The 10,966-nt window shown below is 66.2% G+C and overlaps 1 protein-coding gene across 1 annotated transcript in view; it reads left to right on the forward strand.

Moving 5' to 3' along the window:
* Nucleotides 1–10,966, forward strand: part of MYT1 (myelin transcription factor 1) — a 49,481-nt gene that overhangs the window by 35,081 nt on the left and 3,434 nt on the right. Inside the window, exons 14-21 of the mRNA XM_039864918.1 lie at nucleotides 377–531; nucleotides 1,408–1,470; nucleotides 1,582–1,650; nucleotides 5,084–5,146; nucleotides 5,443–5,526; nucleotides 8,435–8,656; nucleotides 9,629–9,720; nucleotides 10,143–10,246. Of these exons, the coding sequence (XP_039720852.1) occupies nucleotides 377–531; nucleotides 1,408–1,470; nucleotides 1,582–1,650; nucleotides 5,084–5,146; nucleotides 5,443–5,526; nucleotides 8,435–8,656; nucleotides 9,629–9,720; nucleotides 10,143–10,246 (852 nt within the window). The remainder of the gene's footprint in view (nucleotides 1–376; nucleotides 532–1,407; nucleotides 1,471–1,581; nucleotides 1,651–5,083; nucleotides 5,147–5,442; nucleotides 5,527–8,434; nucleotides 8,657–9,628; nucleotides 9,721–10,142; nucleotides 10,247–10,966) is intronic.

Here is a 10,966-nt window from a genome sequence, read left to right on the forward strand (position 1 = left end):
TAGCGCCGGCGGCCACCGGCTCACTGGTTAGTTTTGCTTCGCATGTTGCCGCTCTGGCTGCGCCACGGTGTGACCACCCCACTGTGGCATACCGTGTCCCCCAGGGAGCTGCACTAGGTGGGGACTCGTGGTTGCAGGTGGCCACGTGCCCGAGGCCCCACGTTCCTGGGGCAGCTCCGGGGAGGTGGGGGGCACTGCAGTCCCTCAGGCCGCTGTCCTCTGCGTCCGGGAGACTGGCCGCCTCCCTCGTCCAGAAGATGGGAGACTCCAGAAGTGCCGCTGCGGACGCTTCCCGAAGGGTCCCTGCCCCTCAGCCCCCGGGCCGGGCGCCCGGCCCTGCCGGCCGTTAAAACTTCTCCCTGCTGGTTTTTTGCAGTCAGAGCCAGCAGCCCATTCTTTTGCTTCCTCTGAAGCAGATGACCAGGAAGTGTTGGAGGAGAGCTTCGAGGAGCGGCGGTACCCTGGGGACGTCACCCTCACCAGCTTTAAGCTGAAGTTTCTGTCCAAGGACATGAAGAAGGAGCTACTGACGTAAGTCCTCGCCTTGGGCTCCAGGCCTCCCCAGGGGCCTCCGCGGTCGGCACAGGATCAGGCGGCTGGGCCCGTCCGCACTGGTGGGCAGCGGTTAGGTGTCCTGCAGGGAGCCGGGCGGCAGGTGGCAGGTTGACTGCGCCTGTCGTGCTGGGCCCTAATACAACCGTCTGAGGTGACCAGGCACGCAGACGACCCGCAGGGCGGAGCCAGACGGAGGGCGCTGCCCGCCCCGAGCCGGCCCTCGGCGCCCAGGCCCCGCATCGTTCTGTCGTAGGACTCGGCCCCCGCGCTTGGTCAGCCTGGTGGCCCCTCTGAGCTGGTCCTCATGGGGTTTAACCAGCCGCCTTTGGAGCGGGCAGTCTGCTGGTGGCCAGGGGCCAGCTGCCATCCCATAGCCTCTGGTCGGCTCGCCGGAAGCCGCCTCTGTGGGAGGCTGCATGGGGCAGCTGCGTGGCAGGAGACCCGGCCTTCGCCCGGGTCGGAGTTCGTTCCTGGGGCTCCTCTTTGCTCGTCCTGACCCCACCAGCTTCCTCCTGCTGTAGCTGGCTCCCCAGGACAGCCGGACCCAGGCTCTGGCCTGGGACCTTGTCTTCAGGAGGCCATGCCCGCATGTCCGTGGCTGTGCACACGTGTGCACACATGACCCATGGGCTCAGAGGCCAAGCTTCAGACCAGTTCATTTTTCCTTCTTGAGTTAAGTGCGGGAGCAGCCGGCAGTCTGAGCGGCGACAGCTGTGCTCCGAGGACTGAGGGGAGGAGCTGTCCCCCACGAGCCGGGGGCAGGCGACAGCCCCCGCCACGTAGGCTTGGCCGGGCGCAGGCCTGGCAGGTGTGCCCTGCTCTCTGTTCTGATGCTCTTTTTCCTCTGTCCAGCTGTCCCACCCCCGGCTGTGACGGCAGTGGCCACATCACCGGGAACTATGCCTCCCACCGCAGGTTCGTCCCCCACTTGGGTCCGGCCTGGCCAGGTGCTCGCGGTGGGCCTCCCCTCGCCTCCTCCGCTCCCCGTCTTGGGCTCACCGCGGTGCCCCATCTCTTCTCTTTCAGCCTCTCTGGTTGCCCTCTTGCTGACAAGAGCCTCAGAAACCTCATGGCTGCCCATTCTGCTGACCTCAAGTATGTCTGCCCTCCCGGCCTCCCATCTCTCCGGTGGCTCTCCGGCTCCACTCTGTCCTTCCATGGGGCTTGAGCCCAAACCGGCTTCTCCAGGGCCGGCCCGCCCAGCGGGAGAGGCAGGGCCGTGGAAGGGCTGATTCTGCTCAGCCGGCTGCTGTGGCTTGTGTGTCCCCCGCTCTGCCCCTGTCCCCTCTGGCCGGGAGGCTGCTATCGGCTCCTGTGCTGCCTTCGGCCCTGCCGGCCTCTCCGCGGGCCAGGGCCGGGAGGGGAGCAGGGCGCCAGCTCTGGACGGCTCAGCTCTCCCGAGGATGGGGCTGCCTGGCCTGCTCTGCTCGCCGCCTGCACGCGCTGTGCGCAGCGGCCCGGGACCGGCCTGGCCGTGTCTGTCCGCTGCGGCTCCGTGCGCTGTAGGCTGTTCTTGCTACGGCCCCCTCCCCTGCTGCCGCCCCTCCCGGCTGCTCTGTCTTGGCCCTGGCAACCCCCTCCCCTGGACAGCCTGGCCACCACACTCGGCCTCTCGCTTTGCTGAGCCCCCGTCCCTCTGCTTGGTCCCGGCCCTGAGGGCGGCAGCTACCTGCCTGAGGGTCCTGCTCAGACAAGGCGCGGGCGCCGGAGGGTTCCCAGGTCTCAGTGTCCTCTCAGGCTGGAGCTGGGGACTGTCCTTGCCTTTGGTTTCTCTGCCTTCTGTTGAGCTGTGACTCCCAAGCTGACCAAGGCTGAGGAAGGAGGTCCCACTACTGCCCCCAGGCCGCCCCTCCCCAGGGCTGGTCCACTTCTCTCAGGCCTCTGTGTTGGAGGCCCTGAGTGCAGGCCAAGTCTCCCCGGCCGGTCCACCCTGGGGTCTCGCGGGTGAGGCGCTGTTGCTGCCGGGGGCTCCCAGGCCCCGGTTCAGAGGCGGGCGGACGGCTCTGGGCTCACGTCCGGGCGGTTCCCTCCCCTCGCTGCCAAGAGGCTCCCCGTTCCCGCAGACGAGGCGGGGTTCAGCCCACGACGGTCTTTCCGGGGCCACAGCCTTACCAGAGCGTGTCCTGAGGCTCTGACGTCACACACACCCACATGTCACCTGTCCGTTCGCGGTGTCCAGCCCAGCAGCCCCGCTGGGACCTCCTTCCTGAGCCCACTCCGTGCTCCCTCTCCTTCCGTAGCGGACCCTCCTCCCCGCTTCTTTCTCCGCCTGTGATCAGTGTTCATGGGCTTCCAGTCTGAGGCGATTCTGGGCTCGGACGTGAGCCTTCGGGCGCTGGCTGCGTGGCGGGAGGTGGCTGTCGGGGAGGGCGAGCCCCCCGTCCGAGACCCGGAGCGTAGTCAGAAATGGCAGCAGCAGGTCTTCCTTGCGTGAAAACGATCACGCGTCAGCGCGAGCGAGGCCCGGCCCTCGCTCTCCTCTCCGGGGTCCTCCCGTAGGCGCCCGGCCCTCGCCTCCCTCAAGCTGGGCCTCGGCTGCGTCTGGTGCCCACGGTCCGTGCCCCCTCTCCCCTCCTCCTGCCCAGTGGGCACATGGCAGACTTGTAGCGGACGGGTGCAGGCGGCCCGTCCCCAGGGCAAGAGACCTGTGCCGCCACCTTGCAGGCGCACTCTTTGGTGGCCTCCCTGTCACAGCTGGGTGCAGTGACAGTCTCGTATGATGTGGCTTCTGTGTTTTGGTGAAATCCCAAGTGCGTTTGTGGTCCCTTTCGTGGCCCGTGCTGCGTGGGGAGCTGGGTGCAGCCACATCCTGCGTGGGGCTCAGAGGTGAACCCTGTGTGCGTGCCACTTACTCACGGGGTCGTCCTGTGCAGACACCATGCTCGGGGTCACGTGGTGGGCGGCTCCTGCAGCTGACCCTGTGGGTCCCCGAAGCCACGCCAGCAGCCAGTGCTGCCAGCCCCCGACGCAGACACGAGCCCCTCCAGCTGCATGGGCGCCAGCCACTCGTGGACACGGCTCTGGGGCACGGCCGTTACAATGGGTCTCAGTGCTGCGGGTGGGACGCTCCCGGGCAAGCTGGTCCCACGGCGCTGGCCTCTGAGTTCTGTCACACGCTGTCCTGAGGCCGGGAGAAGCAGGGCCGCGGGTGGCCAGCCAGGATCAAGCGTGTCCGTGCCCTGCTCTGTACTTGGCCCTCCGGGGAGTGGGCAGAGGTGCGGGGTGGGGTGCCCACAGCAAGGGAGGGGCCGCCCCGACATGCCGAGGACCCTGGGGCCTCAGACGATGCAGAGACAGTGTCAGGACTGGGCGCTGCAGTGCTTGGGGTTGGCTGAAGAGTGACACCTGCCTGGCTGAAGGTGGTGAGCCGTATCTGTTAACATGCAAAGGCCTCCTTGCCCCAGGTATGTGTGGGCTGAACTTGACCACCCGTGACCGGGACAGGAGCTGTCCAACCTCAATAGGTTTTAAGTTATGCCAAAACCTGGCCAGAGGGCGATGTGGCTAGTTGGTCAGCTGACAGGCCAGGGGGCGTCTGACGTGTGGCCACAGGCAGGGACGAGCAGGGGCCCCAAGAGAGTAGTGGAGGCTGGGCAAGGGGCAGGGGCACCCCTGGACCTGGAGCCCCCTGTGTCACCAGCCTCCAGGCTTCTCTGGTGGGGAGCAGCGGCCTGGCTTGCTAGGGTCTGGGGGTGGCCAGGTGTTGCCTATGCCATGGACGACAGAGCACACTGCGGAAGGGCCTTGGGCACAGCACAGGGACGCGAGTGTCTGCTGATTGGGAGGCAAAGGCCTGCGTCCTGCTCCAGCAGCCGTGGCCCCTGGGGCCCCCCTGGGACTGAGGCACAGCCTGGCTCCCACGGTTCTCTCTCCACAAGGGTGACAAACAGCGGCGAAGCCCTGCCCGGTCCCTGCCGGGGCTGAGGCGTGCAGTGGGCCCTGGTCGGAGGCCTCCTGAGGCCCCGCTGGCAGAGCCGGGCACGGCTCCCCATGTGGAAACCAGCGTGCGATGGTCGTGGGCCGTTCCCCCCTCCGCCCCTGTGCGGCGCCTGCCCCTGCAGAAGCCTCGGGCTGCAGGGGTCCTGCTCCCACTGCTGCCTTGAGGCCGGGGCTGCTGAGGGCGAGTCACAGCGCTGGCCACCGTCCTGAGGCTGGCCCTTGCCCCCCGCAGTGGCGTCACGGGAGGCGAACTGCTCTTAGGGTTTGAGTTGGCCTTTCCGAGCACTCGAGCTGAAAGTTAAGGGCCGTGTCTGTTCCGGAACTTTGTCGTCCAGCCTGGAGCCTGCAGGAGGCTTGGAGCGCCACCGTCCCTGCGGTGGAGCCGTGCTCGCCGCTTGGCCTCCCCGGGCCCACTGGGGGACTGGCTGGCACTGTCCTGGAGCCCAGAGGTCATGGGGAGGACTGGCAGGGACGGGCACCACCGTCTGTGAGACCCCAGAGGGCAGGCGGGCGCCCCGGGCCCGAGCACACAGGGCGCCCTTCTGGGGCCAGCTCCACAGCTCTGGCCCAGCTTCGCTGTCCTCCGCAGGTGCCCCACGCCCGGCTGCGACGGCTCTGGCCACATCACGGGGAACTACGCCTCGCACCGGAGGTGAGCCTGCCACGCCCAGGGGTGCGGCTGTGGGGGGTTCTGCCCTCAGGTGAGGGTGAAAGCTCCTGTTGAGGCACTGACGTTGCCGGCAGCCCTGGCCAGTTGTCCCTCCGCCTGAGCTGCCGATGGTTCCAGAGCTCTGAGAGCAGCGCAGGGGCTTCTGGGGACGCTCTAGGCCTGGCCACCGCCCAGCAGAGCGCTGGCTGGTGAAGCTTCTGTGGGGTCCCTGGGCTGCTGGCCTCGACCTGGGAGGAGCTGCCGGGGCCATTGCTGTTTTTATTCTCTTTCTAAACCAGCTTGTCAGGCTGCCCACGTGCCAAGAAAACTGGAGCCAAGGTGACACCCGCCAAGGACGACAAGGAAGACCCTGAGCTGATGAAGTGAGTCGGCCCCGCTGGCCCCTGGGGCCCTGCGGGATCGGGGTCCCCTGTGTTTCATGACCTACAGGCTTCTTTGAGTTCCCGGTTCATTGACTCAGCTGGTGGATGACAACCCCTGGCTCCCCAGGAGCCCTCCTGTCCCGCTGGGGGACACCCGTGAGGGCCCGCGCGTGCACGTGCGTGAAGTGAAGTGTGCGCCCAGCACTGCCCTGTCTGAGCCGCCCAGGTCGGGGTGTCTGGCAGGTCGGGAGAGGCAAGACGCCCACTGCCTTTGCACCTGGGGACGCCTGGGCACAGGGCGCTCAGGGGCACTGCTGTCTGGCGGGAAGGTCGGGCAGGGGTCAGGGAGCAGAGTGTGTTCAGGGAGATGCCGGGTGTCTGCATTGCGTGTCGGCTGTCGCACGCCCTGCGGGGAGCTGGGGCGGAACGAGAGAGCCTGGGAGGTTCGCCTGGGCCTGGGACCCCGAGCCTGCTGTGGGAGGAAGCGACATCTGGCCCTTAATGAGTGAAGTCCCCAGAGCTGCTGGTGGCCTCTCTGGGCATGTGCGTGAGGCTGACTGTACCGCATTCACTGGGGGCAGCGGCGTTGCCAGCTCACCCTCCCGGGGAACTCACTTGCAGGGCACACGGGTGGCCCACCATCCAGTTTGCCCTGGCTCTTTGGAGCTGTCGTGTGTCCTTCTGGCCGGTGAGGCGCGGATGGGCGTGGCTCTGGCCTCCGTGTGTGCGGCTCGGGCGCCTGGTCGTGGCAGGCCCGTTAGGTCGACGGTGGGGGGCAGGTCTGCTCAGACTGTCTCCTGCTGGCCATGAGCAGCCAGACACCCCTGCAGAGGGGTGCCCTGGCCCGAAGCCTGGTTGTCCCTCAGGGCCCACCCAGCCTGAACGTCTGCTCAGCCACAGAGCAGGGGCCTTGCTGGCCGGCACCAGGGCCTTCCTGGCGTGGCCCATCGGCTTAGTAATGTGGCTTGTCTGCTGAAACTTTACGATGACACTAAGGAACGCTAAGGTGAGAATGCAAAATACGCCGTTGTTGGCGTTGTGGAGGCCGCCTACCCGATGCGGGGCGGGCGAGAGCCCAGGGCTCGGCCTGTGACCGCGCATGCGATGCTGCGGAGGGCTTGGCAAGGGTCCTGCTGGTGGGGCTGCCGTGAGTGCATTGTGCTGCCTTTGCAAATGATTAAAATCAAGATCAGCATTTTTCAAGGTAACTGAGAAAAATGCTTTTCCTCCTCCTAATGTGCTGTCAACTTTGCTTTTAGAAAAACGAGAGTTTGCAGCCAAGTGGAGAATGTGACTTTTAGGAACAGTTTAGCATTTGTAGAGCGGATGAGTTCTTGGTGGCCCCACGGCGGGGGGCGGAGGACCCACTTAGTGCCTCCGTTTATGGAGTGTCCTAGCACAAGTGCCCACCAGCAGAAACGGGGATGGGTGCGCCAGGCCCCGCCGTGGGTGGCACGCCGTCAGCACGGCTGGGATGCTGGGCGGGCTGGTGAGGGAGACGTCTTGTGCCTGCTCTGTCTGAGATTAAGGCAGGTTAGTACTTGGTGGCAATTCTCTTCGGCCACAACTGATAAGTGGCTGCCAAGTCCGTGGAGGTCCCGGCCAGGGTCAGGAGCTGGATGCCCTCCGTCCGTGGAGAGGCCTGGCTATCCTTGGCCACACTGGGAGACGCCCCTCTGACCTTGGGGTCCTGGTGGAACATCACGCTTGTGCCCCAGCACAGAAGCCACCCCACTTGGCACCCCGCACACGTGTCAGAGCGAGGTCATCTGACAGTTCCGAGGATCTGGACACGGGGCGTGGATAGAGAGAAAAGCTGTGTTTTTATGACGCGTGTGAAATTCTCACTTCAAATGCGACCCGGGTGACAGGCAGGGCTGGGGCTTTGGGAAGGAAGTGGGGGAGGCGATTCAGGCGGCGGCGCTGAGATGCGCCCGCGAAGCTGCTCACACTCGGCCTCCTGACCGTGTGTCCGGGGCCCCGTACGCGCGTGGGAACCCGGGGGCCCCGCAGCTGGGACGCGTCCGAGTTTGGGTGCGGGTGTAAAGTGGAACCTCCCCAGGCCCCCCACCGTGTCCGCACTCGACTCCAGGCCGAGATGACCTCAGAGTGGCTCGGGAGACGTCTCACACACCTGAGGCCCACGAGGGGGGTTGAGTAAGAAGGGAGTGAGAGCCGATGGAGGGGACCTGTCCGCAGCGGCCACCCCAGGGATGAGCCCGGATGTGCTGGTGACAAGCCCGGGACGTCCAGCCCGCGTCTTCTCTGTACCCCAGGAACAGCTCTGTAAACCGGGGTCCTGTGCCCCCGTCTGCAGCATGGGGAAAATGGGTGGCAAACGCCAAGTTAAGAGTCCCCTCTGCGGGGGGAGAGGACTCGGAACTCGCCGGTAGGGATCCTGCCGTCCGTCCCGTGCTGGTCCCAGGTGAGCCTGGCCTCAGAGCGGGGGCCCTTGGTCCAGGTCCCGCCCGAGGGACGAGGAGAGACGCTGACCGCCCTGCACCACCCCGTCTTCCGTCACCACCTGGATGCTGTTGGGGGGCAGGACCCCTGCTGTCCCCAAACTTCCTGGCTCAGGGTGCACTTCCGACCTGTGACTCCCAGGTCCCCTGGCCCCGTGCCTGCTGCAAACTCAGCTGACACCTTCGTTCCACTGAAGTGACACTGGCAGCAAGGTCTAGGTGTGGACCTTGCTGGGGTCTGGAGAGAGAAGCTGGCCGCTGACCCTCGAGCCGCAAGGGCAGAGGGGGACGTGGTCCCTGTCGCCTCTGTCTGCCCGAGGCTCAGGACTCACGCCAACGGCGGCATTTGAGCGGGGCTCCCGGCGGGTCTCAGCCTGACTTGGGGGGCTCTGGGTTTCCCTCCCACCCCAGCACCCCTGTGCTCACCTCTGCCCTCTTTGTGCCAGGTGCCCAGTCCCAGGCTGCGTGGGGCTCGGCCACATCAGCGGCAAGTACGCCTCTCACCGAAGCGCGTCCGGCTGCCCGCTGGCCGCGCGGAGGCAGAAGGAGGGCTCCGTCAACGGCCCCTCATTCTCCTGGAAGTCGCTGAAGAACGAGGGGCCCACCTGCCCCACCCCGGGCTGCGACGGGTCCGGCCACGCCAACGGGAGCTTCCTCACCCACCGGAGGTGACTGGCCCTGGGGCGGCTGGACGAGGGCTCGGGACGCTTGCCACTTCTCTAGGGAAAATCAAGTCCCCAGTTGGTGGCCGGCTGGGGAGACTATAGGAAGTCTGTGGTGCCAGAGGGTGCCGTGTGCCACACGTGTCACCCTGAGTATCCACGTCGTAAGCCTCCCTGCCACAGCCCATGCAGCGAGCAGAGCCCTGTGCCTGGCACACGTGTCCTTGTCAAAGCTTTGTCTGTCACAGCTCATGCCCTGCCCCTCCCGCTGGGGCCTCTTCTTTGAAATTTGGGGCCAGGGCTCAGCCTGTTTTGCAAGGGGCCTGACGACGAGACCCCTCCTGCCTGGGCAGTGGCCGGGGCAGCACTGACAGGCCCTCACCTGCCCCAGGGCTGGGGGCCGGCCTCGCTGCCTCTCTTCCTGTCTGTGCCCGGCAGCCAAGGTCACGGCCGAGGTGCCGGGGGGGTCACTACCTGGGCCTGTCAGAAACTGTCTTTTTCTTTCTATTTTTCTGCCCTTGTCTCTTCACCTGTAAGATTAATTGAGTCATTCACGCCACAAGCCAGTTCTGAGTCCAGCAAGCACCAGGCGCTGGAGACGGAGCAGAGAGCACACATGCCAGCCCCCGCCCCTGGACCTGGCCAGGGCAGTGTGGGTGGGGCCAGGCCGCAGGCCCCGCGGGGAATAGAGCAGGGGTGAGGCTGACCCCTCTGAGAAGGGGTGCGGAGCTTGCCCAGAGCTCTGGGGACAAGCCTTCAGGGCAGCGGCCTGTGCTGGGACCGGCTGGGCTGGCGGATGAATGGTGAGGGGGAGGGACTGTCCCTGGACCAGGGACAAAAAGGGACGAGCTAGCGAGTTCCATCCAGGACCCTACCCGGTTGCCGGACGCTGACGATTTGGCTCTCGTGACGTGTGGCCAGACTGGCCTCCGGTGTGTGACTTCGGACTGGTTTCTAATGTGCGACCTTTGCTTCCAGCTTGTCCGGCTGTCCCAGAGCCACCTTTGCTGGAAAGAAGGGAAAACTCTCAGGGGATGAGGTTCTCAGCACGAAGTTCAAGACGAGTGACGGTAAGGACGCCCTCTTCGCGGGCTCTGTGGGGAGCCCTTCAACCTGGCGAGTGAGCGTTGCTGGTGGGAGAGGACAGGGAGGCCCCGTCCTGGAGGCCTGACCTGTCGTGGGCCTGCGTCTGCAGTGGCGGTGGCTGCTCTGGGAGCCCCGCAGACGATGCTGGAGGCCGAGCCCTCGGGGCCGCGGGGCTGAGAACTCGCTCGGCCCCAGTGCAGAGGGAGCTGTGCACATTCAGCATCCCCCGCAAAGGCCTCCATGTCTCTCTCTCACAATTCATTCTGGCTGAAGACATGTCCACTCTCCCACCCGTGGCCCAGACATGCGGGGTCAGTCTCGGAGCCGCTCTGGGAGGACCGGGTCCCTCCAGGAGGCCAGCCTGGGCTTGAGGCTGAGCCGCCACCGGGCTTTCTCCCTGGGGCAGTGCTGGACAACGATGAGGAGATCAAGCAGCTGAACCAGGAGATCCGAGACCTGAGCGAGTCCAACTCGGAGATGGAGGCCGCCATGGCACAGCTGCAGTCCCAGGTGTGCGGTGCCCCCGTGCCCCACCCCGCCCTACCCCGCCCCACCCAGCTCGCTGTCCTTGGTCCTCGGCCTCTTGTTCTGGGAGGCGGGAGGGGCCCAGCCCCATGTCCCGCTGGCGCTCACACTGGGCTGAGGGGTGCGGCCTCAGGGACATCTGTGACTGCCGCCGTCCGGTCGCCGGTCCTGCCACCGTGTGTCCTCTGGTGCTGGCGGCTGGAGGGCAGGGTCGGGGTCCCCCAGTTATGAGTGCCATCGGTAGGAGTGGGACCACGCGTGGGTTCTCCAGCCCGGCTGGAGCGCGGCCACCGCAGCCCTGTCACGCGGCTAAGTGACCTGGCACACCTCTGGACCCATGTGCCCCTCCGTGCCCTCGCCGGTGGCCGGAGACAGCAGTAGAGATCAACCCCCAGGGCTGCGGGGAGATGGGTGCATGTCCACAGGGAGAGCAGGTGGCACGCTGAGAGGCGGGTCACGAGGCGCCTCTGACTTCCCCAGGGAACACCGCTTGCAAAGAGGCGGTGCAGGTCTGATTCCAAAAAGACCACGGCCCACCCTCAGCGACGGGTACGGGAGGCGGGCCGCACACCGTTATGCTCCTATGGCTGGAGGGACAAAGGGACGAGGAAGCAACCAGGCCTTGCGGGGTTTGAGGGCAGAAGGGACCGTGGGGAAGGTGGCGGGTCTCCTCACGCGGTCCCTCCCTCCGCCTGCGAACCGGCC

This window comes from Pteropus medius, unplaced genomic scaffold (assembly GCF_902729225.1).
Source record: "Pteropus medius unplaced genomic scaffold, Ma_sr-lr_union100, whole genome shotgun sequence".
Taxonomy (NCBI): domain Eukaryota; kingdom Metazoa; phylum Chordata; class Mammalia; order Chiroptera; family Pteropodidae; genus Pteropus; species Pteropus medius.